The 27,195-nt window shown below is 47.2% G+C and overlaps 1 protein-coding gene across 1 annotated transcript; it reads left to right on the top strand.

The window, feature by feature from the left end:
* Positions 1 to 8,292: 8,292 nt before the first annotated feature.
* Positions 8,293 to 22,286, top strand: LOC129834919 (FH1/FH2 domain-containing protein 1-like). Its single transcript, XM_055900294.1, has 4 exons — positions 8,293 to 8,506; positions 10,223 to 10,409; positions 12,121 to 12,297; positions 22,166 to 22,286. Exons 1-4 carry the CDS (start codon positions 8,495 to 8,497, stop codon positions 22,246 to 22,248), a joined length of 459 nt encoding a protein of 152 aa, XP_055756269.1. The 5' UTR covers positions 8,293 to 8,494; the 3' UTR covers positions 22,249 to 22,286.
* The last annotated feature ends 4,909 nt before the right edge of the window (positions 22,287 to 27,195 follow it).

Raw genomic sequence — 27,195 nt, 5'->3', positions numbered from 1 at the left:
GGCACACGCTCTGCTAAAGTAAGACTGCCTTATAGACGGGGGGGGGCACACGCTCTGCTAAAGTAAGACTGCCTTATAGACGGGGGGGGGCACACGCTCTGCTAAAGTAAGACTGCCTTATAGACGGGGGGGGGCACACGCTCTGCTAAAGTAAGACTGCCTTATAGACGGGGGGGGGGCACACGCTCTGCTAAAGTAAGACTGCCTTATAGACGGGGGGGGGCACACGCTCTGCTAAAGTAAGACTGCCTTATAGACGGGGGGGGGCACACGCTCTGCTAAAGTAAGACTGCCTTATAGACGGGGGGGGGCACACGCTCTGCTAAAGTAAGACTGCCTTATAGACGGGGGGGGGCACACGCTCTGCTAAAGTAAGACTGCCTTATAGACGGGGGGGGGCACACGCTCTGCTAAAGTAAGACTGCCTTATAGACGGGGGGGGGCACACGCTCTGCTAAAGTAAGACTGCCTTATAGACGGGGGGGGGCACACGCTCTGCTAAAGTAAGACTGCCTTATAGACGGGGGGGGGGCACACGCTCTGCTAAAGTAAGACTGCCTTATAGACGGGGGGGGGCACACGCTCTGCTAAAGTAAGACTGCCTTATAGACGGGGGGGGGGCACACGCTCTGCTAAAGTAAGACTGCCTTATAGACGGGGGGGGGCACACGCTCTGCTAAAGTAAGACTGCCTTATAGACGGGGGGGGGGCACACGCTCTGCTAAAGTAAGACTGCCTTATAGACGGGGGGGGGGCACACGCTCTGCTAAAGTAAGACTGCCTTATAGACGGGGGGGGGGCACACGCTCTGCTAAAGTAAGACTGCCTTATAGACGGGGGGGGGCACACGCTCTGCTAAAGTAAGACTGCCTTATAGACGGGGGGGGGCACACGCTCTGCTAAAGTAAGACTGCCTTATAGACGGGGGGGGGGCACACGCTCTGCTAAAGTAAGACTGCCTTATAGACGGGGGGGGGGCACACGCTCTGCTAAAGTAAGACTGCCTTATAGACGGGGGGGGGGCACACGCTCTGCTAAAGTAAGACTGCCTTATAGACGGGGGGGGGGCACACGCTCTGCTAAAGTAAGACTGCCTTATAGACGGGGGGGGGGCACACGCTCTGCTAAAGTAAGACTGCCTTATAGACGGGGGGGGGGCACACGCTCTGCTAAAGTAAGACTGCCTTATAGACGGGGGGGGGGCACACGCTCTGCTAAAGTAAGACTGCCTTATAGACGGGGGGGGGGCACACGCTCTGCTAAAGTAAGACTGCCTTATAGACGGGGGGGGGGCACACGCTCTGCTAAAGTAAGACTGCCTTATAGACGGGGGGGGGGCACACGCTCTGCTAAAGTAAGACTGCCTTATAGACGGGGGGGGGGCACACGCTCTGCTAAAGTAAGACTGCCTTATAGACGGGGGGGGGGCACACGCTCTGCTAAAGTAAGACTGCCTTATAGACGGGGGGGGGGCACACGCTCTGCTAAAGTAAGACTGCCTTATAGACGGGGGGGGGGCACACGCTCTGCTAAAGTAAGACTGCCTTATAGACGGGGGGGGGGCACACGCTCTGCTAAAGTAAGACTGCCTTATAGACGGGGGGGAGGCACACGCTCTGCTAAAGTAAGACTGCCTTATAGACGGGGGGGGGGCACACGCTCTGCTAAAGTAAGACTGCCTTATAGACGGGGGGGGGCACACGCTCTGCTAAAGTAAGACTGCCTTATAGACGGGGGGGGGGCACACGCTCTGCTAAAGTAAGACTGCCTTATAGACGGGGGGGGGGCACACGCTCTGCTAAAGTAAGACTGCCTTATAGACGGGGGGGGGGCACACGCTCTGCTAAAGTAAGACTGCCTTATAGACGGGGGGGGGGCACACGCTCTGCTAAAGTAAGACTGCCTTATAGACGGGGGGGGGCACACGCTCTGCTAAAGTAAGACTGCCTTATAGACGGGGGGGGGGCACACGCTCTGCTAAAGTAAGACTGCCTTATAGACGGGGGGGGGGGCACACGCTCTGCTAAAGTAAGACTGCCTTATAGACGGGGGGGGGCACACGCTCTGCTAAAGTAAGACTGCCTTATAGACGGGGGGGAGGCACACGCTCTGCTAAAGTAAGACTGCCTTATAGACGGGGGGGGGGCACACGCTCTGCTAAAGTAAGACTGCCTTATAGACGGGGGGGGGGCACACGCTCTGCTAAAGTAAGACTGCCTTATAGACGGGGGGGGGGCACACGCTCTGCTAAAGTAAGACTGCCTTATAGACGGGGGGGGGGCACACGCTCTGCTAAAGTAAGACTGCCTTATAGACGGGGGGGGGGCACACGCTCTGCTAAAGTAAGACTGCCTTATAGACGGGGGGGGGGCACACGCTCTGCTAAAGTAAGACTGCCTTATAGACGGGGGGGGGGCACACGCTCTGCTAAAGTAAGACTGCCTTATAGACGGGGGGGGGCACACGCTCTGCTAAAGTAAGACTGCCTTATAGACGGGGGGGGGGCACACGCTCTGCTAAAGTAAGACTGCCTTATAGACGGGGGGGGGGCACACGCTCTGCTAAAGTAAGACTGCCTTATAGACGGGGGGGGGCACACGCTCTGCTAAAGTAAGACTGCCTTATAGACGGGGGGGGGGCACACGCTCTGCTAAAGTAAGACTGCCTTATAGACGGGGGGGGGCACACGCTCTGCTAAAGTAAGACTGCCTTATAGACGGGGGGGGGGCACACGCTCTGCTAAAGTAAGACTGCCTTATAGACGGGGGGGGGCACACGCTCTGCTAAAGTAAGACTGCCTTATAGACGGGGGGGAGGCACACGCTCTGCTAAAGTAAGACTGCCTTATAGACGGGGGGGGGGCACACGCTCTGCTAAAGTAAGACTGCCTTATAGACGGGGGGGGGGCACACGCTCTGCTAAAGTAAGACTGCCTTATAGACGGGGGGGGGGCACACGCTCTGCTAAAGTAAGACTGCCTTATAGACGGGGGGGGGCACACGCTCTGCTAAAGTAAGACTGCCTTATAGACGGGGGGGGGGCACACGCTCTGCTAAAGTAAGACTGCCTTATAGACGGGGGGGAGGCACACGCTCTGCTAAAGTAAGACTGCCTTATAGACGGGGGGGGGGCACACGCTCTGCTAAAGTAAGACTGCCTTATAGACGGGGGGGGGGCACACGCTCTGCTAAAGTAAGACTGCCTTATAGACGGGGGGGGGGCACACGCTCTGCTAAAGTAAGACTGCCTTATAGACGGGGGGGGGGCACACGCTCTGCTAAAGTAAGACTGCCTTATAGACGGGGGGGGGCACACGCTCTGCTAAAGTAAGACTGCCTTATAGACGGGGGGGGGCACACGCTCTGCTAAAGTAAGACTGCCTTATAGACGGGGGGGGGGCACACGCTCTGCTAAAGTAAGACTGCCTTATAGACGGGGGGGGGGCACACGCTCTGCTAAAGTAAGACTGCCTTATAGACGGGGGGGGGCACACGCTCTGCTAAAGTAAGACTGCCTTATAGACGGGGGGGGGGCACACGCTCTGCTAAAGTAAGACTGCCTTATAGACGGGGGGGGGGCACACGCTCTGCTAAAGTAAGACTGCCTTATAGACGGGGGGGGGGCACACGCTCTGCTAAAGTAAGACTGCCTTATAGACGGGGGGGGGCACACGCTCTGCTAAAGTAAGACTGCCTTATAGACGGGGGGGGGGCACACGCTCTGCTAAAGTAAGACTGCCTTATAGACGGGGGGGGGGCACACGCTCTGCTAAAGTAAGACTGCCTTATAGACGGGGGGGGGCACACGCTCTGCTAAAGTAAGACTGCCTTATAGACGGGAGGGGGACCCTGGGTAAAAAGTAGTGCTCTAGAAAAATCAATGACTCTGCTCCGTCCCCCACAGATTCATGGGATTTAAATATAGTTTGATCTAGTTTCATTAGAACAGGCTTGTTTGGGTAGTAGGTTCTATGAAGCAGCAACAATCATATCAAATCAAATCAAAATGTTATTAGTCACATGTGCCCTAGTACAGCAGGTGTAGACCTCACAGTGAAATGCTGACTTACAAGCCCTGAACCAACAATGCAGTTTTAAGAAAAATACTAATAAGAAATAAAAGTAACAAGTAATTAAAGAGCAGCAGTGAAATAACAGTAGAAGACTAGATACAGGGGGGTACCAGTTATTTGACCCTCATATGGGCCTTTGTTGGATGGACAACTAGTCAGAATGATACAATGGACCTGTTGTGTTAAACTCTGTCTCACACTGTCTCTGTCTGTCCCTCTGTCTGTCTGTCCCCCTGTCTGTCCCTCTGTCTGTCTGTCCCTCTGTCTGTCTGTCCCTCTGTCTGTCTGTCCCTCTGTCTGTCTGTCCCTCTGTCTCTCTGTCCCTCTGTCTGTCCCTCTGTCTCTCTGTCCCTCTGTCTCTCTGTCCCTCTGTCTGTCTGTCCCTCTGTCTGTCTGTCCCTCTGTCTGTCTGTCCCTCTGTCTGTCTGTCCCTCTGTCTGTCTGTCCCTCTGTCTGTCTGTCCCTCTGTCTGTCCCTCTGTCTGTCTGTCCCTCTGTCTGTCTGTCCCTCTGTCTGTCTGCCCCTCTGTCTGTCTGCCCCTCTGTCCGTCTGCCCCTCTGTCCGTCTGCCCCTCTGTCCGTCTGTCTGTCTGTCTGTCTGTCTGTCTGTCTGTCTGTCTGTCTGTCTGTCTGTCTGTCTGTCTGTGTCTGTCTGTCTGGCCATCCCTGTCTGTCTCTCTCTGTCTGTCTGTCTGTCCCTGTCTGTCTCTCTCTGTCTGTCTGTCTGTCTCTGTCTGTCTGTCTGTCCCTGTCTGTCTGTCTCTGTCTGTCTGTCTGTCCCTGTCTGTCTGTCCCTGTCTGTCTGTCTGTCTGTCTGTCCCTGTCTGTCTCTGTGTCTCCCCGTCTCCATGTGTCCAGGTGGAGTTTGATCAGCTGTCAGATAACCTGGTTCAGCTGGAGAGGAAGTGTAAGACGTCCTGGGACAACCTGAAGGTGATGTCTAAACACGAGACCAAGGCTCTCCTGAAGAACAAGTTGACCGACTTCCTTAAAGACTGTACAGAGAGGATCATCATCCTGAAGGTGGTGCATAGACGCATCATCAACAGGTGACAGACACACACACACACACACACACACACACACACACACACACACACACACACACACACACACACACACACACACACACACACACACACTGAGAGGATCATCATCCTGAAGGTGGTTCATAGACGCATCATTAACAGGTGACAGACACACGTGGGAACGCACGCAGGCAGAGACACACACACACACACACACTGGACACACACACACACACTGGACACACACACACACACACTTACATGACGGAAAATCATTCCATACTCATAACTACAACCATACACATATCCCCTTACCCTGTAAACCCTCTCTCTCCCTACCCCTCCATACTTACAACCATACACATATCCCCTTACCCTGTAAACCCTCTCTCTCTCCCTACCCCTCCATACTTACAACCATACACATATCCCCTTACCCTGTAAACCCTCTCTCTCTCCCTACCCCTCCATACTTACAACCATACACATATCCCCTTACCCTGTAAACCCTCTCTCTCTCCCTACCCCTCCATACTTACAACCATACACATATCCCCTTACCCTGTAAACCCTCTCTCTCTCCCTACCCCTCCATACTTACAACCATACACATATCCCCTTACCCTGTAAACCCTCTCTCTCTCCCTACCCCTCCATACTTACAACCATACACATATCCCCTTACCCTGTAAACCCTCTCTCTCTCCCTACCCCTCCATACTCATAACTACAACCATACACATATCCCCTTACCCTGTAAACCCTCTCTCTCTCCCTACCCCTCCATACTTACAACCATACGCATATCCCCTTACCCTGTAAACCCTCTCTCTCTCCCTACCCCTCCATACTTACAACCATACGCATATCCCCTTACCCTGTAAACCCTCTCTCTCTCCCTACCCCTCCATACTCATAACTACAACCATACACATATCCCCTTACCCTGTAAACCCTCTCTCTCTCCCTACCCCTCCATACTTACAACCATACACATATCCCCTTACCCTGTAAACCCTCTCTCTCTCCCTACCCCTCCATACTTACAACCATACACATATCCCCTTACCCTGTAAACCCTCTCTCTCTCCCTACCCCTCCATACTCATAACTACAACCATACACATATCCCCTTACCCTGTAAACCCTCTCTCTCTCCCTACCCCTCCATACTTACAACCATACACATATCCCCTTACCCTGTAAACCCTCTCTCTCTCCCTACCCCTCCATACTCATAACTACAACCATACACATATCCCCTTACCCTGTAAACCCTCTCTCTCTCCCTACCCCTCCATACTTACAACCATACGCATATCCCCTTACCCTGTAAACCCTCTCTCTCTCCCTACCCCTCCATACTTACAACCATACACATATCCCCTTACCCTGTAAACCCTCTCTCTCTCCCTACCCCTCCATACTTACAACCATACACATATCCCCTTACCCTGTAAACCCTCTCTCTCTCCCTACCCCTCCATACTTACAACCATACACATATCCCCTTACCCTGTAAACCCTCTCTCTCCCTACCCCTCCATACTTACAACCATACACATATCCCCTTACCCTGTAAACCCTCTCTCTCTCCCTACCCCTCCATACTTACAACCATACACATATCCCCTTACCCTGTAAACCCTCTCTCTCTCCCTACCCCTCCATACTCATAACTACAACCATACGCATATCCCCTTACCCTGTAAACCCTCTCTCTCTCCCTACCCCTCCATACTCATAACTACAACCATACACATATCCCCTTACCCTGTAAACCCTCTCTCTCTCCCTACCCCTCCATACTTACAACCATACACATATCCCCTTACCCTGTAAACCCTCTCTCTCTCCCTACCCCTCCATACTTACAACCATACACATATCCCCTTACCCTGTAAACCCTCTCTCTCTCCCTACCCCTCCATACTTACAACCATACACATATCCCCTTACCCTGTAAACCCTCTCTCTCTCCCTACCCCTCCATACTCATAACTACAACCATACACATATCCCCTTACCCTGTAAACCCTCTCTCTCTCCCTACCCCTCCATACTTACAACCATACACATATCCCCTTACCCTGTAAACCCTCTCTCTCTCCCTACCCCTCCATACTTATAACTACAACCATACACATATCCCCTTACCCTGTAAACCCTCTCTCTCTCCCTACCCCTCCATACTTATAACTACAACCATACACATATCCCCTTACCCTGTAAACCCTCTCTCTCTCCCTACCCCTCCATACTTATAACTACAACCATACACATATCCCCTTACTCTGTAAACCCTCTCTCTCTCCCTACCCCTCCATACTTATAACTACAACCATACACATATCCCCTTACCCTGTAAACCCTCTCTCTCTCCCTACCCCTCCATACTTACAACCATACGCATATCCCCTTACCCTGTAAACCCTCTCTCTCCCTACCCCTCCATACTTATAACTACAACCATACACATATCCCCTTACCCTGTAAACCCTCTCTCTCTCCCTACCCCTCCATACTTACAACCATACACATATCCCCTTACCCTGTAAACCCTCTCTCTCCCTACCCCTCCATACTTACAACCATACACATATCCCCTTACCCTGTAAACCCTATCTCTCTCCCTACCCCTCTCTTTCTCTCCCTACCCCTCTCTCTCTCTCTTTCTCTCTCCCTACCCCTCTCTCTTTCTCTTTCTCTCTCCCTACCCCTCTCTCTTTCTCTCTCCCTACCCCTCTCTCTCTCTCTCTCCCTACCCCCCTCTCTCTTTCTCTCTCCCTACCCCCCTCTCTCTTTCTCTCTCTCTCCCTCCCCCTCTCTCTCCCCCCCCCCTCCCTCCCCCTCCCCCTCTCTCCCTATCCCTCTCCCTATCCCTCTCTCTCCCTACCCCCCCCTCTCTCTCTCCCTACCCCTCTCTCTCTCTTTCTCTCTCCCTACCCCTCTCTCTCTCTCCCTCCCCCTCTCCCTCCCTCCCTTCTCTCTCAGGTTCCATTCCTTCCTGCTGTACCTAGGTCAGCCATCCTACTCTGTTCGGGACACTAAACTCTCTCTCCCCCCTTACCCCTCTCCCTCCCTTCTCTCTCAGGTTCCATTCCTTCCTGCTGTACCTAGGTCAGCCATCCTACTCTGTTCGGGACACTAAACTCTCTCTCTCTCTCTCCCTACCCCTCTCCCCTTATCCCCCCCCCCCTCCCTTCTCTCTCAGGTTCCATTCCTTCCTGCTGTACCTAGGTCAGCCATCCTACTCTGTTAGGGACACTAAAGTGACCCACTTCTGCAAGATTATCAGTGAGTTTTCTCTGGAGTACCGGACCACCAGAGAGAGGGTCCTGGCCCAGAAACACAAGCGGGCTACCCACAGGGAACGCACCAAGACCAGGGGAAAGATGATCACTGAGGTAGGTCTGGGGCTAGGGGGTAGGTCTGGGGCTAGGGGGGTAGGGGTAGAGGGTAGGGGGTAGGTTTGGGGCTAGGGGGTAGGTCTGGGGCTAGGGGGTAGGGGTAGAGGGTAGGGGGTAGGTTTGGGGCTAGGGGGTAGGTCTGGGGCTAGGGGGTAGGGGGTAGGTCTGGGGCTAGGGGTAGAGGGTAGGGGGTAGGTTTGGGGCTAGGGGGTAGGTCTGGGGCTAGGGGCTAGGGGGTAGGTCTGGGGCTAGGGGGTAGGTCTGGGGCTAGGGGGTAGGGGTAGAGGGTAGGGGGTAGGGGTAGAGGGTAGGGTTAGAGGGTAGGGGGTAGGTCTGGGGCTAGGGGGTAGGGGTAGAGGGTAGGGGGTAGGGGTAGAGGGTAGGGGGTAGGGGGTAGGGGTAGAGGGTAGGTCTGGGGCTAGGGGGTAGGGGTAGAGGGTAGGGGTAGGGGTAGAGGGTAGGGGGTAGGGGGTAGGGGTAGAGGGTAGGGGGTAGGTCTGGGGCTAGGGGTAGGTCTGGGGCTAGGGGGTAGGTCTGGGGCTAGGGGGTAGGGGGTAGGGGTAGAGGGTAGGGGGTAGGGGTAGAGGGTAGGGGGTAGGTCTGGGGCTAGGGGTAGAGCTATATTGTCTTTAGATTGTCTCCATTGTTGACTCAAATATACACCCCACACTATGGCTTTATTAAACCACACTATGGCTTTATTAAACCTGGCTTTATTAAACGACACTATGGCTTTATTAAACCTGGCTTTATTAAACCTGGCTTTATTAAACCACACTATGGCTTTATTAAACCACACTATGGCTTTATTAAACCTGGCTTTATTAAACCTGGATTTATTAAACCTGGCTTTATTAAACCCCACTGTGGCTTTATTAAACCACACTATGGCTTTATTAAACCTGGCTTTATTAAACCTGGATTTATTAAACCTGGCTTTATTAAACCCCACTGTGGCTTTATTAAACCCCACTGTGGCTTTATTAAACCCCACTGTGGCTTTATTAAACCACACTGTGGCTTTATTAAACCCCACTGTGGCTTTATTAAACCACACTGTGGCTTTATTAAACCTGGCTTTATTAAACCACACTGTGGCTTTATTAAACCACACTGTGGCTTTATTAAACCACACTGTGGCTTTATTAAACCCCACTGTGGCTTTATTAAACCACACTGTGGCTTTATTAAACCTGGCTTTATTAAACCACACTGTGGCTTTATTAAACCACACTGTGGCTTTATTAAACCTGGCTTTATTAAACCACGCTGTGGCTTTATTAAACCTGGCTTTATTAAACCACGCTGTGGCTTTATTAAACCTGGCTTTATTAAACCACGCTGTGGCTTTATTAAACCTGCCTTCACACATTGACATTTTCTCATTTAATATGCAAAGTGGATTTCAGAAGTCATTACTCTCCCTCTACCTTTTACACCAGTGTCTGAATCCATGCTCCCTCCCTTCCGCTCTCTCCCTCCCTCCCTCTCTCTCTCCTCCTTCCCTCTCTCCCTCCCTCTCACTTTCTCCCTTCCTCCTTCTCTCCCTCTCTCTTTCTCCCTTCCCCTCTCTCTCCCTTCCCCTCTCTCTCCCTCCCTCTCACTTTCTCCCTTCCTCCTTCTCTCCCTTCCTCCCTCTCTCTCCTCCTTCTCTCCCTCCCTCCCTCTCTCCCCTTCTCTCCCTCTCTCTCTCTCTCTCCTCCCCCCTCTCAGACGGAGAAGTTCTCGGGGGTGGTGTCTCCCCAGTCCCAGGACAGCCCCTCCCTTGTCTCCAGGCCTGCAGAGCCAGAGCCAGAGCCAGATCCAGTCCAGGAGGAGCATGAGAACATGAAGAATATGCTCAACACATCCAGCAGTACCGACCACCAGGGGAACCTGCGCCGCAACCGTGGCTACCGCAGTAAGACACACAGAGATGCAGACACACACCAATACACACACACCAGTACACCCACCCAGCAGGACCTCTGTCTGCTAACACGGTGCTAACCCTGGAATGGGTTGGTATGTACCAATACACCCACCCAGCAGGACCTCTGTCTGCTAACACGGTGCTAACCCTGGAATGGGAATATTCTACAGGTATACTATATAAACTATATATATATACACACACACATATTTATACTCGACTCTGATATTACTCATCCTGATATTTTATATATTTCTTAAATCCATTATTTTACTTTTAGATGTGTGTATTGTTGTGAATTGTTAGATACTACTGCACTGTTGGAGCTAGGAACACAAGCAATGTGTATACAACCAATAAAATGTAATGAGATGTTTGATTCCTCCTTTTCTAATGCTTCTTCTCCATTTAAATAAAGTTTGATTTGATTTCGTCCCCTTTTTTTTTAGATAGTTTGATTTGATTTAATCGTCCCCTTTTTAAATAAAGTTTGATTTGATTTCTTCCCCATTTTTTTAAAATAAAGTTTGATTTGATTTCTTCTCCATTTTTTTAAAATAAAGTTTGATTTGATTTCTTCCCCTTTTTAAATCAAGTTTGATTTGATTTCTTCCCCATTTTTTTAAATCAAGTTTGATTTGATTTCTTCCCCTTTTTAAATCAAGTTTGATTTGATTTCTTCCCCTTTTTTTTTAAATCAAGTTTGATTTGATTTCTTCCCCATTTTTTAAAAATCAAGTTTGATTTGATTTCTTCCCCATTTTTTTTTTATCAAGTTTGATTTGATTTCTTCCCCTTTTTAAATCAAGTTTGATTTGATTTCTTCCCCATTTTTTTTAAAATAAAGTTTGATTTGATTTCTTCCCCTTTTTAAATCAAGTTTGATTTGATTTCTTCCCCTTTTTAAATCAAGTTTGATTTGATTTCTTCCCCTTTTTAAATCAAGTTTGATTTGATTTCGTCCCCTTTTTAAATAAAGTTTGATTTGATTTCTTCCCCTTTTTAAATAAAGTTTGATTTGATTTCTTCCCCATTTTTTTAAATAAAGTTTGATTTGATTTCGTCCCCTTTTTTTTTAGATAAAGTTTGATTTGATTTCGTCCCCTTTTTAAATAAAGTTTGATTTGATTTCTTCCCCATTTTTTTTAAATAAAGTTTGATTTGATTTCTTCCCCATTTTTTTAAAATAAAGTTTGATTTGATTTCTTCCCCTTTTTAAATAAAGTTTGATTTGATTTCTTCCCCATTTTTTAAAATCAAGTTTGATTTGATTTCTTCCCCTTTTTTAAAAAATCAAGTTTGATTAAATTTCTTCCCCATTTTTAAAAAATCAAGTTTGATTTGATTTCTTCCCCATTTTTTTTTAATCAAGTTTGATTTGATTTCTTCCCCTTTTTTTTAAAATCAAGTTTGATTTGATTTCTTCCCCATTTTAAATAAAGTTTGATTTGATTTCTTCCCCTTTTTAAATCAAGTTTGATTTGATTTCTTCCCCATTTAAAAAAAATAAAGTTTGATTTGATGTCTTCCCCTTTTTAAATAAAGTTTGATTTGATTTCTTCCCCTTTTTAAATAAAGTTTGATTTGATTTCGTCCCCTTTTTAAATAAAGTTTGATTTGATTTCTTCCCCATTTTAAATAAAGTTTGATTTGATTTCGTCTCCATTTTAAATAAAGTTTGATTTGATTTCTCCCCCAGGTCTAGGCCCAGTTTGTCCATCCCAGATGTCTGTAGCCAAAGAGGACAGTGCCAGCTCCCAGGATGATGCTACGGATGAGATCATGGATCGGCTAGTCAAGTCTGTTACCAGGAACCCCACAGAGAGGCCGTCCAGCCCCAAGACACGCAAACGCTCCCGCCTCAACAGGAAGTCGTGTGAGTACTACAACATGGAGAGGAATGGCCTTTAAGGAGACCAGAGCCAGCTGTTGAATTTATCTCTTCAACTAAACAAACTCTCTCTATTTCTTCGAGTGTTATTTCCCCAAGAGATCCCCTCTAAATGTAGAGAGGCTGGTGTACTGCCATTCCATACAGCTCCCACCGTTGATCACCAGCCTTGTAGGTGTGCAGCCTTTTGTTCAAGCCCAGCACCTAATTTCTAAAAATATATATATTTATTTTTTATTTGACCTTTATTTAACCAGGTAGGCTAGTTGAGAACAAGTTCTCATTTACAACTGCGACCTGGCCAAGATAAAGCAAAGCAGTGCGACACAAACAACAACACAGAGTTACACATGGGATAAACAAACATACAGTCAATAACACAATGTCAAAAATTCACCTAATCAAGGTCTTCAATCGTTACAGTAGTGTTTGGCAGGAACAAAAGGCATCCACTCTGTAGTCCTACTAGACTAGGCTTGGTGACTACTGTCTTCCGTCCACTCTGTAGTCCTACTAGACTAGGCTTGGTGACTACTGTCTTCCGTCCACTCTGTAGTCCTACTAGACTAGGCTTGGTGACTACTGTCTTCCACTCTGTAGTCCTACTAGACAAGGCTTGGTGACTACTGTCTTCCACTCTGTAGTCCTACTAGACAAGGCTTGGTGACTACTGTCTTCCACTCTGTAGTCCTACTAGACAAGGCTTGGTGACTACTGTCTTCCACTCTGTAGTCCTACTAGACAAGGCTTGGTGACTACTGTCTTCCGTCCACTCTGTAGTCCTACTAGACAAGGCTTGGTGACTACTGTCTTCTGTCCACTCTGTAGTCCTACTAGACAAGGCTTGGTGACTACTGTCTTCTGTCCACTCTGTAGTCCTACTAGACAAGGCTTGGTGACTACTGTCTTCCGTCCACTCTGTAGTCCTACTAGACAAGGCTTGGTGACTACTGTCTTCCGTCCACTCTGTAGTCCTACTGGACAAGGCTTGGTGACTACTGTCTTCCACTCTGTAGTCCTACTAGACTAGGCTTGGTGACTACTATCTTCCGTCCACTCTGTAGTCCTACTAGACAAGGCTTGGTGACTACTGTCTTCCGTCCACTCTGTAGTCCTACTAGACAAGGCTTGGTGACGACTGTCTTCCGTCCACTCTGTAGTCCTACTAGACAAGGCTTGGTGACTGCTGTCTTCCGTCCACTCTGTAGTCCTACTAGACTAGGCTTGGTGACTACTGTCTTCCGTCCACTCTGTAGTCCTACTAGACAAGGCTTGGTGACTACTGTCTTCCGTCCACTCTGTAGTCCTTCTAGACAAGGCTTGGTGACTGCTGTCTTCCATCCACTCTGTAGTCCTACTAGACGAGGCTTGGTGACTACTGTCTTCCACTCTGTAGTCCTACTAGACTAGGCTTGGTGACTACTGTCTTCCGTCCACTCTGTAGTCCTACTAGACAAGGCTTGGTGACTACTGTCTTCCGTCCACTCTGTAGTCCTAATTGCGGAGGCTTGGTTACTGTCTTCCGTCCACTCTGTAGTCCTACTAGACAAGGCTTGGTGACTACTGTCATCCACTCTGTAGTCCTACTGGACAAGGCTTGGTGACTACTGTCTTCCACTCTGTAGTCCTACTAGACAAGGCTTGGTGACTGCTGTCTTCCGTCCACTCTGTAGTCCTACTAGACGAGGCTTGGTGACTACTGTCTTCCACTCTGTAGTCCTACTAGACTAGGCTTGGTGACTACTGTCTTCCACTCTGTAGTCCTACTGGACAAGGCTTGGTGACTACTGTCTTCCACTCTGTAGTCCTACTAGACAAGGCTTGGTGACTGCTGTCTTCCGTCCACTCTGTAGTCCTACTAGACGAGGCTTGGTGACTACTGTCTTCCACTCTGTAGTCCTACTAGACTAGGCTTGGTGACTACTGTCTTCCGTCCACTCTGTAGTCCTACTAGACAAGGCTTGGTGACTACTGTCTTCCGTCCACTCTGTAGTCCTACTAGACAAGGCTTGGTGACTACTGTCTTCTGTCCACTCTGTAGTCCTACTAGACAAGGCTTGGTGACTACTGTCTTCCGTCCACTCTGTAGTCCTACTAGTCAAGTCTTGGTGACTGCTGTCTTCTGTCCACTCTGTAGTCCTACTAGACAAGGCTTGGTGACTACTGTCTTCTGTCCACTCTGTAGTCCTTCTAGACAAGGCTTGGTGACTACTGTCTTCCGTCCACTCTGTAGTCCTACTAGACAAGGCTTGGTGACTACTGTCTTCCACTCTGTAGTCCTACTAGACAAGGATTGGTGACTAATATCTTCCACTCTGTAGTCCTACTAGACAAGGCTTGGTGACTACTATCTTCCACTCTGTAGTCCTACTAGACAAGGCTTGGTGACTACTGTCTTCCATCCACTCTGTAGTCCTACTAGACAAGGCTTGGTGACTACTATCTTCCACTCTGTAGTCCTACTAGACAAGGCTTGGTGACTACTGTCTTCCATCCACTCTGTAGTCCTACTAGACTAGGCTTGGTGACTACTGTCTTCCACTCTGTAGTCCTACTAGACAAGGCTTGGTGACTGCTGTCTTCCGTCCACTCTGTAGTCCTACTAGACGAGGCTTGGTGACTACTGTCTTCCACTCTGTAGTCCTACTAGACTAGGCTTGGTGACTACTGTCTTCCACTCTGTAGTCCTACTGGACAAGGCTTGGTGACTACTGTCTTCCACTCTGTAGTCCTACTAGACAAGGCTTGGTGACTGCTGTCTTCCGTCCACTCTGTAGTCCTACTAGACGAGGCTTGGTGACTACTGTCTTCCACTCTGTAGTCCTACTAGACTAGGCTTGGTGACTACTGTCTTCCGTCCACTCTGTAGTCCTACTAGACAAGGCTTGGTGACTACTGTCTTCCGTCCACTCTGTAGTCCTACTAGACAAGGCTTGGTGACTACTGTCTTCTGTCCACTCTGTAGTCCTACTAGACAAGGCTTGGTGACTACTGTCTTCCGTCCACTCTGTAGTCCTACTAGTCAAGTCTTGGTGACTGCTGTCTTCTGTCCACTCTGTAGTCCTACTAGACAAGGCTTGGTGACTACTGTCTTCTGTCCACTCTGTAGTCCTTCTAGACAAGGCTTGGTGACTACTGTCTTCCGTCCACTCTGTAGTCCTACTAGACAAGGCTTGGTGACTACTGTCTTCCACTCTGTAGTCCTACTAGACAAGGATTGGTGACTAATATCTTCCACTCTGTAGTCCTACTAGACAAGGCTTGGTGACTACTATCTTCCACTCTGTAGTCCTACTAGACAAGGCTTGGTGACTACTGTCTTCCATCCACTCTGTAGTCCTACTAGACAAGGCTTGGTGACTACTATCTTCCACTCTGTAGTCCTACTAGACAAGGCTTGGTGACTACTGTCTTCCATCCACTCTGTAGTCCTACTAGACAAGGCTTGGTGACTACTATCTTCCACTCTGTAGTCCTACTAGACAAGGCTTGGTGACTACTGTCTTCCATCCACTCTGTAGTCCTACTAGACAAGGCTTGGTGACTACTGTCTTCCACTCTGTAGTCCTACTAGACAAGGCTTGGTGACTACTGTCTTCCATCCACTCTGTAGTCCTACTAGACAAGGCTTGGTGACTACTATCTTCCACTCTGTAGTCCTACTAGACAAGGCTTGGTGACTACTGTCTTCCATCCACTCTGTAGTCCTACTAGACAAGGCTTGGTGACTACTGTCTTCCACTCTGTAGTCCTACTAGACAAGGCTTGGTGACTACTGTCTTCCGTCCACTCTGTAGTCCTACTAGACAAGGCTTGGTGACTACTGTCTTCCGTCCACTCTGTAGTCCTACTTGCCAAGGCTCGGTGACTACTGTCTTCCACTCTGTAGTCCTACTAGACAAGGCTTGGTGACTACTGTCTTCCATCCACTCTGTAGTCCTACTTGCCAAGGCTCGGTGACTACTGTCTTCCGTCCACTCTGTAGTCCTACTTGCCAAGGCTCGGTGACTACTGTCTTCCATCTTGGTCTCATTGTACTTGTACCTGAAAAAGGTCAGGACTAGATATGTGTTGCCACTGAGGGATAAGCCCTTTTGTCTCCGTCTGTGTCTCTATGTCCTTGTGTGTCCATCCACAGTATGATGTGTGTCCATAACAGAACTTTATCTGGACAACAGTGTGTTATCTCCCTGGGGCCCATACTATCTCTGTTGTTAGTTCCTCTCTAAAGATATCTACATACCCATCTTTATATCCTCCCAGAAATGAAGAACTGCTATCTGTTCTGTTCTCAACTGACATCCTGACATCTCAGTAACGTACAAGAACCTTCACAAAATGAAAATGTTTGACTACATCCAAAATGGCACCCTATCGGGCCCTGGTCTAAAGTAGTGCACTATATAGGGAATAGGGCTCTGGTCTATAGTAGTACCACTATATAGGGAATAGGGCTCTGGTCTATAGTAGTACCAGTATATAGGGAATAGGGCTCTGGTCTATAGTAGTACCACTATATAGGGAATAGGGCTCTGGTCTATAGTAGTACCACTATATAGGGAATAGGGCTCTGGTCTATAGTAGTACCACTATATAGGGAATAGGGCTCTGGTCTATAGTAGTACCACTATATAGGGAATAGGGCTCTGGTCTATAGTAGTACCACTATATAGGGAATAGGGCTCTGGTCTATAGTAGTACCACTATATAGGGAATAGGGCTCTGGTCTATAGTAGTACCACTATATAGGGAATAGGGCTCTGGTCTATAGTAGTACCACTATATAGGGAATAGGGCTCTGGTCTATAGTAGTACCACTATATAGGGAATAGGGCTCTGGTCTATAGTAGTACCACTATATAGGGAATAGGGCTCTGGTCTATAGTAGTACCACTATATAGGGAATAGGGCTCTGGTCTATAGTAGTACACTATATAGGGAATAGGGCTCTGGTCTATAGTATTACCACTATATAGGGAATAGGGCTCTGGTCTATAGTAGTACCACTATATAGGGAATAGGGCTCTGGTCTATAGTAGTACCACTATATAGGGAATAGGGCTCTGGTCTATAGTAGTACCACTATATAGGGAATAGGGCTCTGGTCTATAGTAGTACCACTATATAGGGAATAGGGCTCTGGTCTATAGTAGTACCACTATATAGGGAATAGGGTTCTGGTCTATAGTAGTACCACTATATAGGGAATAGGGCTCTGGTCTATAGTAGTACCACTATATAGGGAATAGGGCTCTGGTCTATAGTAGTACCACTATATAGGGAATAGGGCTCTGGTCTATAGTAGTACCACTATATAGGGAATAGGGTTCTGGTCTATAGTAGTACCACTATATAGGGAATAGGGCTCTGGTCTATAGTAGTACCACTATATAGGGAATAGGGCTCTGGTCTATAGTAGTACCACTATATAGGGAATAGGGCTCTGGTCTATAGTAGTACCACTATATAGGGAATAGGGCTCTGGTCTATAGTAGTACCACTATATAGGGAATAGGGCTCTGGTCTATAGTAGTACCACTATATAGGGAATAGGGTTCTGGTCTATAGTAGTACCACTATATAGGGAATAGGGCTCTGGTCTATAGTAGTACCACTATATAGGGAATAGGGCTCTGGTCTATAGTAGTACCACTATATAGGGAATAGGGCTCTGGTCTATAGTAGTACACTATATAGGGAATAGGGCTCTGGTCTATAGTATTACCACTATATAGGGAATAGGGCTCTGGTCTATAGTAGTACCACTATATAGGGAATAGGGCTCTGGTCTATAGTAGTACCACTATATAGGGAATAGGGCTCTGGTCTATAGTAGTACCACTATATAGGGAATAGGGCCCTGGTCTAAAGTAGTGCACTATATAGGGAATAGGGCTCTGGTCTAAAGTAGTGCACTATATAGGGAATATGGCCCTGGTCTAAAGTAGTGCACTATATAGGGAATAGGGCTCTGGTCTATAGTAGTACCACTATATAGGGAATAGGGCTCTGGTCTATAGTAGTACCACTATATAGGGAATAGGGCTCTGGTCTATAGTAGTACCACTATATAGGGAATAGGGCTCTGGTCTATAGTAGTACCACTATATAGGGAATAGGGCTCTGGTCTATAGTAGTACCACTATATAGGGAATAGGGCTCTGGTCTATAGTAGTACCACTATATAGGGAATAGGGCTCTGGTCTATAGTAGTACCACTATATAGGGAATAGGGCTCTGGTCTATAGTAGTACCACTATATAGGGAATAGGGCTCTGGTCTATAGTAGTACCACTATATAGGGAATAGGGCTCTGGTCTATAGTAGTACCACTATATAGGGAATAGGGCTCTGGTCTATAGTAGTACCACTATATAGGGAATAGGGCTCTGGTCTATAGTAGTACCACTATATAGGGAATAGGGCTCTGGTCTATAGTAGTACCACTATATAGGGAATAGGGTTCTGGTCTATAGTAGTACCACTATATAGGGAATAGGGCTCTGGTCTATAGTAGTACCACTATATAGGGAATAGGGCTCTGGTCTATAGTAGTACCACTATATAGGGAATAGGGCTCTGGTCTATAGTAGTACCACTATATAGGGAATAGGGCTCTGGTCTATAGTAGTACCACTATATAGGGAATAGGGCTCTGGTCTATAGTAGTACCACTATATAGGGAATAGGGTTCTGGTCTATAGTAGTACCACTATATAGGGAATAGGGCTCTGGTCTATAGTAGTACCACTATATAGGGAATAGGGCTCTGGTCTATAGTAGTACCACTATATAGGGAATAGGGCTCTGGTCTATAGTAGTACACTATATAGGGAATAGGGCTCTGGTCTATAGTATTACCACTATATAGGGAATAGGGCTCTGGTCTATAGTAGTACCACTATATAGGGAATAGGGCTCTGGTCTATAGTAGTACCACTATATAGGGAATAGGGCTCTGGTCTATAGTAGTACCACTATATAGGGAATAGGGCCCTGGTCTAAAGTAGTGCACTATATAGGGAATAGGGCTCTGGTCTAAAGTAGTGCACTATATAGGGAATATGGCCCTGGTCTAAAGTAGTGCACTATATAGGGAATAGGGCTCTGGTCTATAGTAGTACCACTATATAGGGAATAGGGCTCTGGTCTAAAGTAGTGCACTATATAGGGAATAGGGCTCTGGTCTATAGTAGTACCACTATATAGGGAATAGGGCTCTGGTCAATAGTAGTACCACTATATAGGGAATAGGGCTCTGGTCTATAGTAGTACCACTATATAGGGAATAGGGCTCTGGTCTATAGTAGTACCACTATATAGGGAATAGGGCTCTGGTCTATAGTAGTACCACTATATAGGGAATAGGGTTCTGGTCTATAGTAGTACCACTATATAGGGAATAGGGCTCTGGTCTATAGTAGTACCACTATATAGGGAATAGGGCTCTGGTCTATAGTAGTACCACTATATAGGGAATAGGGCTCTGGTCTATAGTAGTACCACTATATAGGGAATAGGGTTCTGGTCTATAGTAGTACCACTATATAGGGAATAGGGCTCTGGTCTATAGTAGTACCACTATATAGGGAATAGGGCTCTGGTCTATAGTAGTACACTATATAGGGAATAGGGCTCTGGTCTATAGTATTACCACTATATAGGGAATAGGGCTCTGGTCTATAGTAGTACCACTATATAGGGAATAGGGCTCTGGTCTATAGTAGTACCACTATATAGGGAATAGGGCTCTGGTCTATAGTAGTACCACTATATAGGGAATAGGGCTCTGGTCTATAGTAGTACCACTATATAGGGAATAGGGCTCTGGTCTATAGTAGTACCACTATATAGGGAATAGGGCTCTGGTCTATAGTAGTACCACTATATAGGGAATAGGGTTCTGGTCTATAGTAGTACCACTATATAGGGAATAGGGCTCTGGTCTATAGTAGTACCACTATATAGGGAATAGGGCTCTGGTCTATAGTAGTACCACTATATAGGGAATAGGGCTCTGGTCTATAGTAGTACCACTATATAGGGAATAGGGTTCTGGTCTATAGTAGTACCACTATATAGGGAATAGGGCTCTGGTCTATAGTAGTACCACTATATAGGGAATAGGGCTCTGGTCTATAGTAGTACCACTATATAGGGAATAGGGCTCTGGTCTATAGTAGTACCACTATATAGGGAATAGGGCTCTGGTCTATAGTAGTACCACTATATAGGGAATAGGGCTCTGGTCTATAGTAGTACCACTATATAGGGAATAGGGTTCTGGTCTATAGTAGTACCACTATATAGGGAATAGGGCTCTGGTCTATAGTAGTACCACTATATAGGGAATAGGGCTCTGGTCAATAGTAGTACCACTATATAGGGAATAGGGTTCTGGTCTATAGTAGTACCACTATATAGGGAATAGGGCTCTGGTCTATAGTAGTACCACTATATAGGGAATAGGGCTCTGGTCTATAGTAGTACCACTATATAGGGAATAGGGTTCTGGTCTATAGTAGTACCACTATATAGGGAATAGGGCTCTGGTCTATAGTAGTACCACTATATAGGGAATAGGGCTCTGGTCTATAGTAGTACCACTATATAGGGAATAGGGCTCTGGTCTATAGTAGTACACTATATAGGGAATAGGGCTCTGGTCTATAGTATTACCACTATATAGGGAATAGGGCTCTGGTCTATAGTAGTACCACTATATAGGGAATAGGGCTCTGGTCTATAGTAGTACCACTATATAGGGAATAGGGCTCTGGTCTATAGTAGTACCACTATATAGGGAATAGGGCCCTGGTCTAAAGTAGTGCACTATATAGGGAATAGGGCTCTGGTCTAAAGTAGTGCACTATATAGGGAATATGGCCCTGGTCTAAAGTAGTGCACTATATAGGGAATAGGGCTCTGGTCTATAGTAGTACCACTATATAGGGAATAGGGCTCTGGTCTATAGTAGTACCACTATATAGGGAATAGGGCTCTGGTCTATAGTAGTACCACTATATAGGGAATAGGGCTCTGGTCTATAGTAGTACCACTATATAGGGAATAGGGCTCTGGTCTATAGTAGTACCACTATATAGGGAATAGGGCTCTGGTCTATAGTAGTACCACTATATAGGGAATAGGGCTCTGGTCTATAGTAGTACCACTATATAGGGAATAGGGCCCTGGTCTATAGTAGTACCACTATATAGGGAATAGGGCTCTGGTCTATAGTAGTACCACTATATAGGGAATAGGGCTCTGGTCTATAGTAGTACCACTATATAGGGAATAGGGCCCTGGTCTATAGTAGTACCACTATATAGGGAATAGGGCCCTGGTCTAAAGTAGTGCACTATATAGGGAATAGGCCTCTGGTCTAAAGTAGTGCACTATATAGGGAATAGGGCTCTGGTCTATAGTAGTCTATACCTCCTGGACCGGTGGGGGGGGGGGGTAACAACCTCCTGGACCAGTGGGGGGGGGGGGTAACAACCTCCTGGACCAGTGGGGGGGGGGGGGGGGGTTAACAACCTCCTGCACCAGTGGGGGGGGGGGGGGGGGGGGGATTTAACAACCTCCTGGACCAGTGGGGGGGGGGGTTAACAACCTCCTGCACCAGTGGGGGGGGGGGGTTAACAACCTCCTGCACCAGTGGGGGGGGGTAACAACCTCCTGGACCAGTGGGGGGGGGGGGGGGGGGGGTGGTAACCATCCTGACCAGTGGGGGGGGGGGGTAAAATGGAAATGTGTTTTTTTAATTATCCCTGAGACGGTTGACGTGGTAACGTGTGTTTCCCTGTCTGGTCATTGTGTTAGTTTGACATGGTGTTTCTGTGTGTTGCAGTGAGGAGGACTCTGAAGAGCGGACTGAGTGGTGACGTGGTTCAGGCTCTGGGACTCAGCAACAAGACTGGTGACAAGCTCTGAACACACAGAGACCTACACAGACTGGTGACAAGCTCTGAACACACAGGGACCTACACAGACTGGTGACAAGCTCTGAACACACAGGGACCTACACAGACTGGTGACAAGCTCTGAACACACAGAGACCTACAGACTGGTGACAAGCTCTGAACACACAGAGACCTACAGACTGGTGACAAGCTCTGAACACACAGGGACCTACACAGACTGGTGACAAGCTCTGAACACACCTAGAGACCTACAGACTGGAGACAAGCTCTGAACACACAGAGACCTACAGACTGGTGACAAGCTCTGAACACACAGAGACCTACAGACTGGTGACAAGCTCTGAACACACAGGGACCTACACAGACTGGTGACAAGCTCTGAACACACAGAGACCTACAGACTGGTGACAAGCTCTGAACACACAGGGACCTACACAGACTGGTGACAAGCTCTGAACACACAGAGACCTACAGACTGGTGACAAGCTCTGAACACACAGAGACCTACAGACTGGTGACAAGCTCTGAACACACAGGGACCTACACAGACTGGTGACAAGCTCTGAACACACAGAGACCTACAGACTGGTGACAAGCTCTGAACACACAGAGACCTACAGACTGGTGACAAGCTCTGAACACACAGAGACCTACAGACTGGTGACAAGCTCTGAACACACAGAGACCTACAGACTGGTGACAAGCTCTGAACACACAGGGACCTACACAGACTGGTGACAAGCTCTGAACACACAGGGACCTACACAGACTGGTGACAAGCTCTGAACACACAGGGACCTACACAGACTGGTGACAAGCTCTGAACACACAGGGACCTACAGACTGGTGACAAGCTCTGAACACACAGAGACCTACAGACTGGTGACAAGCTCTGAACACACAGAGACCACCACATACAGACTGAGAAACAGTACTCCCAGACACACACACACACACACACACAGTACTACCACACACACACACACACACACACACACAGTACTACCAGACACACCAATGAAGAGGAAGGATGAAGACAGTACCAAGGGCCTGGATCGACATAAAGAAGAGACAGTACCAAGGGCCTGGATCGACATAAAGAAGAGAGAGTAGAAAGGCCATGCTTGTTCCTGCCCCCCCCCCCCCCCCCCCCCCCCCCCAGGCGTTGGGTTTGTTCCTGCCCCCCACCCCCCCCCCAGGCGTTGGGTTTGTTCCTGCACCCCCCCACCCCAGGCGTTGGGTTTGTTCCTGCACCCCCCCCCCCCAAGGCGTTGAGCTCCTCTGGTCACATAGAACAACATAAAGCCACACTATCCTTATTGTAAAGTTTAATTCCACTACCCCGTAACGTCGCTACTCTGGTCTCCAACGTGCACCGTAGCGATGAACTAGCGGTGACCTCTGTTTCCCGAGGAACACGGTATTGTATATAGAGAGAGATGTATTCACGTTCAAGAACAAATTATTGTTATGTACCAAGGGGGGAGTTTCCACAGAGTCTCTTTTTGAAATGCAGTAATTCAAGGTGCAGCGTTTTGAAGGAAGTTGTGACTCTGATATGTACAGAATAAAGACGTGTGTCATGATACAATAGCACGGTTACCGTTGTCATGACTTCACTGTTTCTGATCACGGGTTCACTACCGTTGTCATGACTTCACTGTTTCTGATCACGTGTTCACTACCGTTAGTTGTATTGAGTACAGGTGTGTCTACCTGTGTATACCTGTTTATACCTGTGTATACCTGTGTGTATTGAGCTGTGTATACCTGTGTGTATACCTGTGTGTATTGAGCTGTGTATACCTGTGTGTATACCTGTGTGTATTGAGCTGTGTATACCTGTGTGTATTGAGCTGTGTATACCTGTGTGTATTGAGCTGTGTATACCTGTGTGTATTGAGCTGTGTATACCTGTGTGTATTGAGCTGTGTATACCTGTGTGTATTGAGCTGTGTATACCTGTGTGTATTGAGCTGTGTATACCTGTGTGTATTGAGCTGTGTATACCTGTGTGTATTGAGCTGTGTATACCTGTGTGTATTGAGCTGTGTATACCTGTGTGTATTGAGCTGTGTATACCTGTGTGTATTAAGCTGTGTATACCTGTGTATACCTGTGTATACCTTTGTGTATTGAGGTGTGTATACCTGTGTGTATTGAGGTGTGTATACCTGTGTGTATTGAGCTGTGTATACCTGTGTGTATTGAGGTGTGTATATGTTGTTTACACGTTCACTATTTCCTGTAGAAATATGTTCTCCACGGCTTTGTCCCAAATCACACCCTATTCCCTATATACAGTAGTTCCACGTCTGTGTTCCATATCGCACCCTATTCCCTATATACAGTAGTTCCACGTCTGTGTTCCATATCGCACCCTATTCCCTATATACAGTAGTTCCACGTCTGTGTCCCATATCGCACCCTATTCCCTATATACAGTAGTTCCACGTCTGTGTCCCATATCGCACCCTATTCCCTAAATACAGTAGTTCCACGTCTGTGTCCCATATTACACCCTATTCCCTAAATACAGTAGTACACTACTTTTGACTAGCGCCCATCGGGCTTTGTTCAAACGTACTGCAATATGTAGGGAGAAGGGTGCCATTTTTAAAACGTACCTCACGTCAGTCACTATTCTGAGGCACATCTGTTAAACATACACCCCCCCCCCCCCCTTTCCTCTTCTGTGAATGTTTTCTGGTTATTAAACCCCTGTTTGTTATTGTACGAAACAGAGTTCTGCTGTTACAATGCCTGTTTTTAAAATAGAGAATTAAAGTTACTGTCTATTGTTAGGATCTAAGCTGAGGACACGATGGCCGTGTTATGAAACCGTGTGTCTGTGTGGAAACACAGTGACAACAAACTGTAACTAAATGCTCATTGGTTGTAATAAGGTCTAATTGAAATCTTATTTTAAAGTGTTTTATCGTTGTATGTTTCCCAACTGAATAAAACAAGAACATCTTCAACCGTCTACTGTGCCAATGTTATTCTGTCACTCCGATGGGTTACGTTGCCTTGTGGCTCTAGTAGTAAACTGTCTCAATCTTTCACAGAATGCTACAGTCGGGAGTAGTGGTCTTTCACAGAATGTTAGTCGGGAGTAGTAGTCTTTCACAGAATGCTACAGTCGGGAGTGGTGGTCTTTCACAGAATGCTACAGTCAGGAATAGTGGTCTTTCACAGAATGCTACAGTCGGGAGTAGTCATCTTTCACAGAATGCTACAGTCGGGAGTAGTCGTCTTTCACAGAATGCTACAGTCAATAGTAGTCGTCTTTCACAGAATACTACAGTCAGGAGTAGTCATCTTTCACAGAATACTACAGTCAGGAGTAGTTGTCTTTCACAGAATGCTCCAGTCAGGAGTAGTCGTCTTTCATAGAATGCTACAGTCAGGAGTAGTCATCTTTCACAGAATGCTACAGTCAGGAGTAGTCATCTTTCACAGAATGCTACAGTCAGGAGTAGTGGTCTTTCACAGAATGCTACAGTCAGGAGTAGTCATCTTTCACAGAATGCTACAGTCAGGAGTAGTAGTCTTTCACAGAATGCTACAGTCAGGAGTAGTGGTCTTTCACAGAATGCTACAGTCAGGAGTAGTAGTCTTTCACAGAATGCTACAGTCAATAGTAGTTGTCTTTCACAGAATGCTCCAGTCAGGAGTAGTCGTCTTTCACAGAATGCTACAGTCAGGAGTAGTAGTCTTTCACAGAATACTACAGTCAGGAGTAGTCATCTTTCACAGAATGCTACAGTCAGAAGTAGTTGTCTTTCACAGAATACTACAGTCAGGAGTAGTCATCTTTCACAGAATGCTCCAGTCAGGAGTAGTTGTCTTTCACAGAATGCTACAGTCAGGAGTAGTAGTCTTTCACAGAATACTACAGTCAATAGTAGTTGTCTTTCACAGAATGCTACAGTCAGGAGTAGTCGTCTTTCATAGAATGCTACAGTCAGGAGTAGTCATCTTTCACAGAATGCTACAGTCAGGAGTAGTAGTCTTTCACAGAATGCTACAGTCAGGAGTAGTGGTCTTTCACAGAATGCTACAGTCAGGAGTAGTCATCTTTCACAGAATGCTACAGTCAGGAGTAGTAGTCTTTCACAGAATGCTACAGTCAGGAGTAGTGGTCTTTCACAGAATGCTACAGTCAGGAGTAGTCATCTTTCACAGAATGCTACAGTCAGGAGTAGTAGTCTTTCACAGAATGCTACAGTCAATAGTAGTTGTCTTTCACAGAATGCTCCAGTCAGGAGTAGTTGTCTTTCACAGAATGCTACAGTCAGGAGTAGTAGTCTTTCACAGAATACTACAGTCAGGAGTAGTCATCTTTCACAGAATGCTACAGTCAGGAGTAGTTGTCTTTCACAGAATACTACAGTCAGGAGTAGTCATCTTTCACAGAATGCTACAGTCAGGAGTAGTTGTCTTTCACAGAATGCTACAGTCAGGAGTAGTCTTTCACATAATACTACAGTCAGGAGTAGTCATCTTTCACAGAATGCTACAGTCAGGAGTAGTAGTCTTTCACATAATGCTACAGTCAATAGTAGTGGTCTTTCACAGAATGCTACAGTCAGGAGTAGTCATCTTTCACAGAATGCTACAGTCAGGAGTAGTCATTTTTCACAGAATGCTACAGTCAGGAGTAGTCATTTTTCACAGAATGCTATTGTCAGGAGTAGTAATCTTTCACAGAATGCTATTGTCAGGAGTAGTACTCTTTCACATAATGCTACAGTCAATAGTAGTAGTCTTTCACAGAATGCTACAGTCAGGAGTAGTCATCTTTCACAGAATGCTACAGTCAGGAGTAGTCATCTTTCACAGAATGCTACAGTCAGGAGTAGTTGTCTTTGAAAACAATACATTGACAGCTCTCAGATCCGCACACTGCTGTGGCCCGTGCGCATGTGATGGCTCTTTAACTGGGGGGGCTCGG

This window comes from Salvelinus fontinalis, chromosome 35 (genome assembly GCF_029448725.1).
Source record: "Salvelinus fontinalis isolate EN_2023a chromosome 35, ASM2944872v1, whole genome shotgun sequence".
Taxonomy (NCBI): domain Eukaryota; kingdom Metazoa; phylum Chordata; class Actinopteri; order Salmoniformes; family Salmonidae; genus Salvelinus; species Salvelinus fontinalis.
Note: the sequence above shows the minus strand (reverse complement) of the source record. Positions and strands in the feature narration are given on the sequence as shown.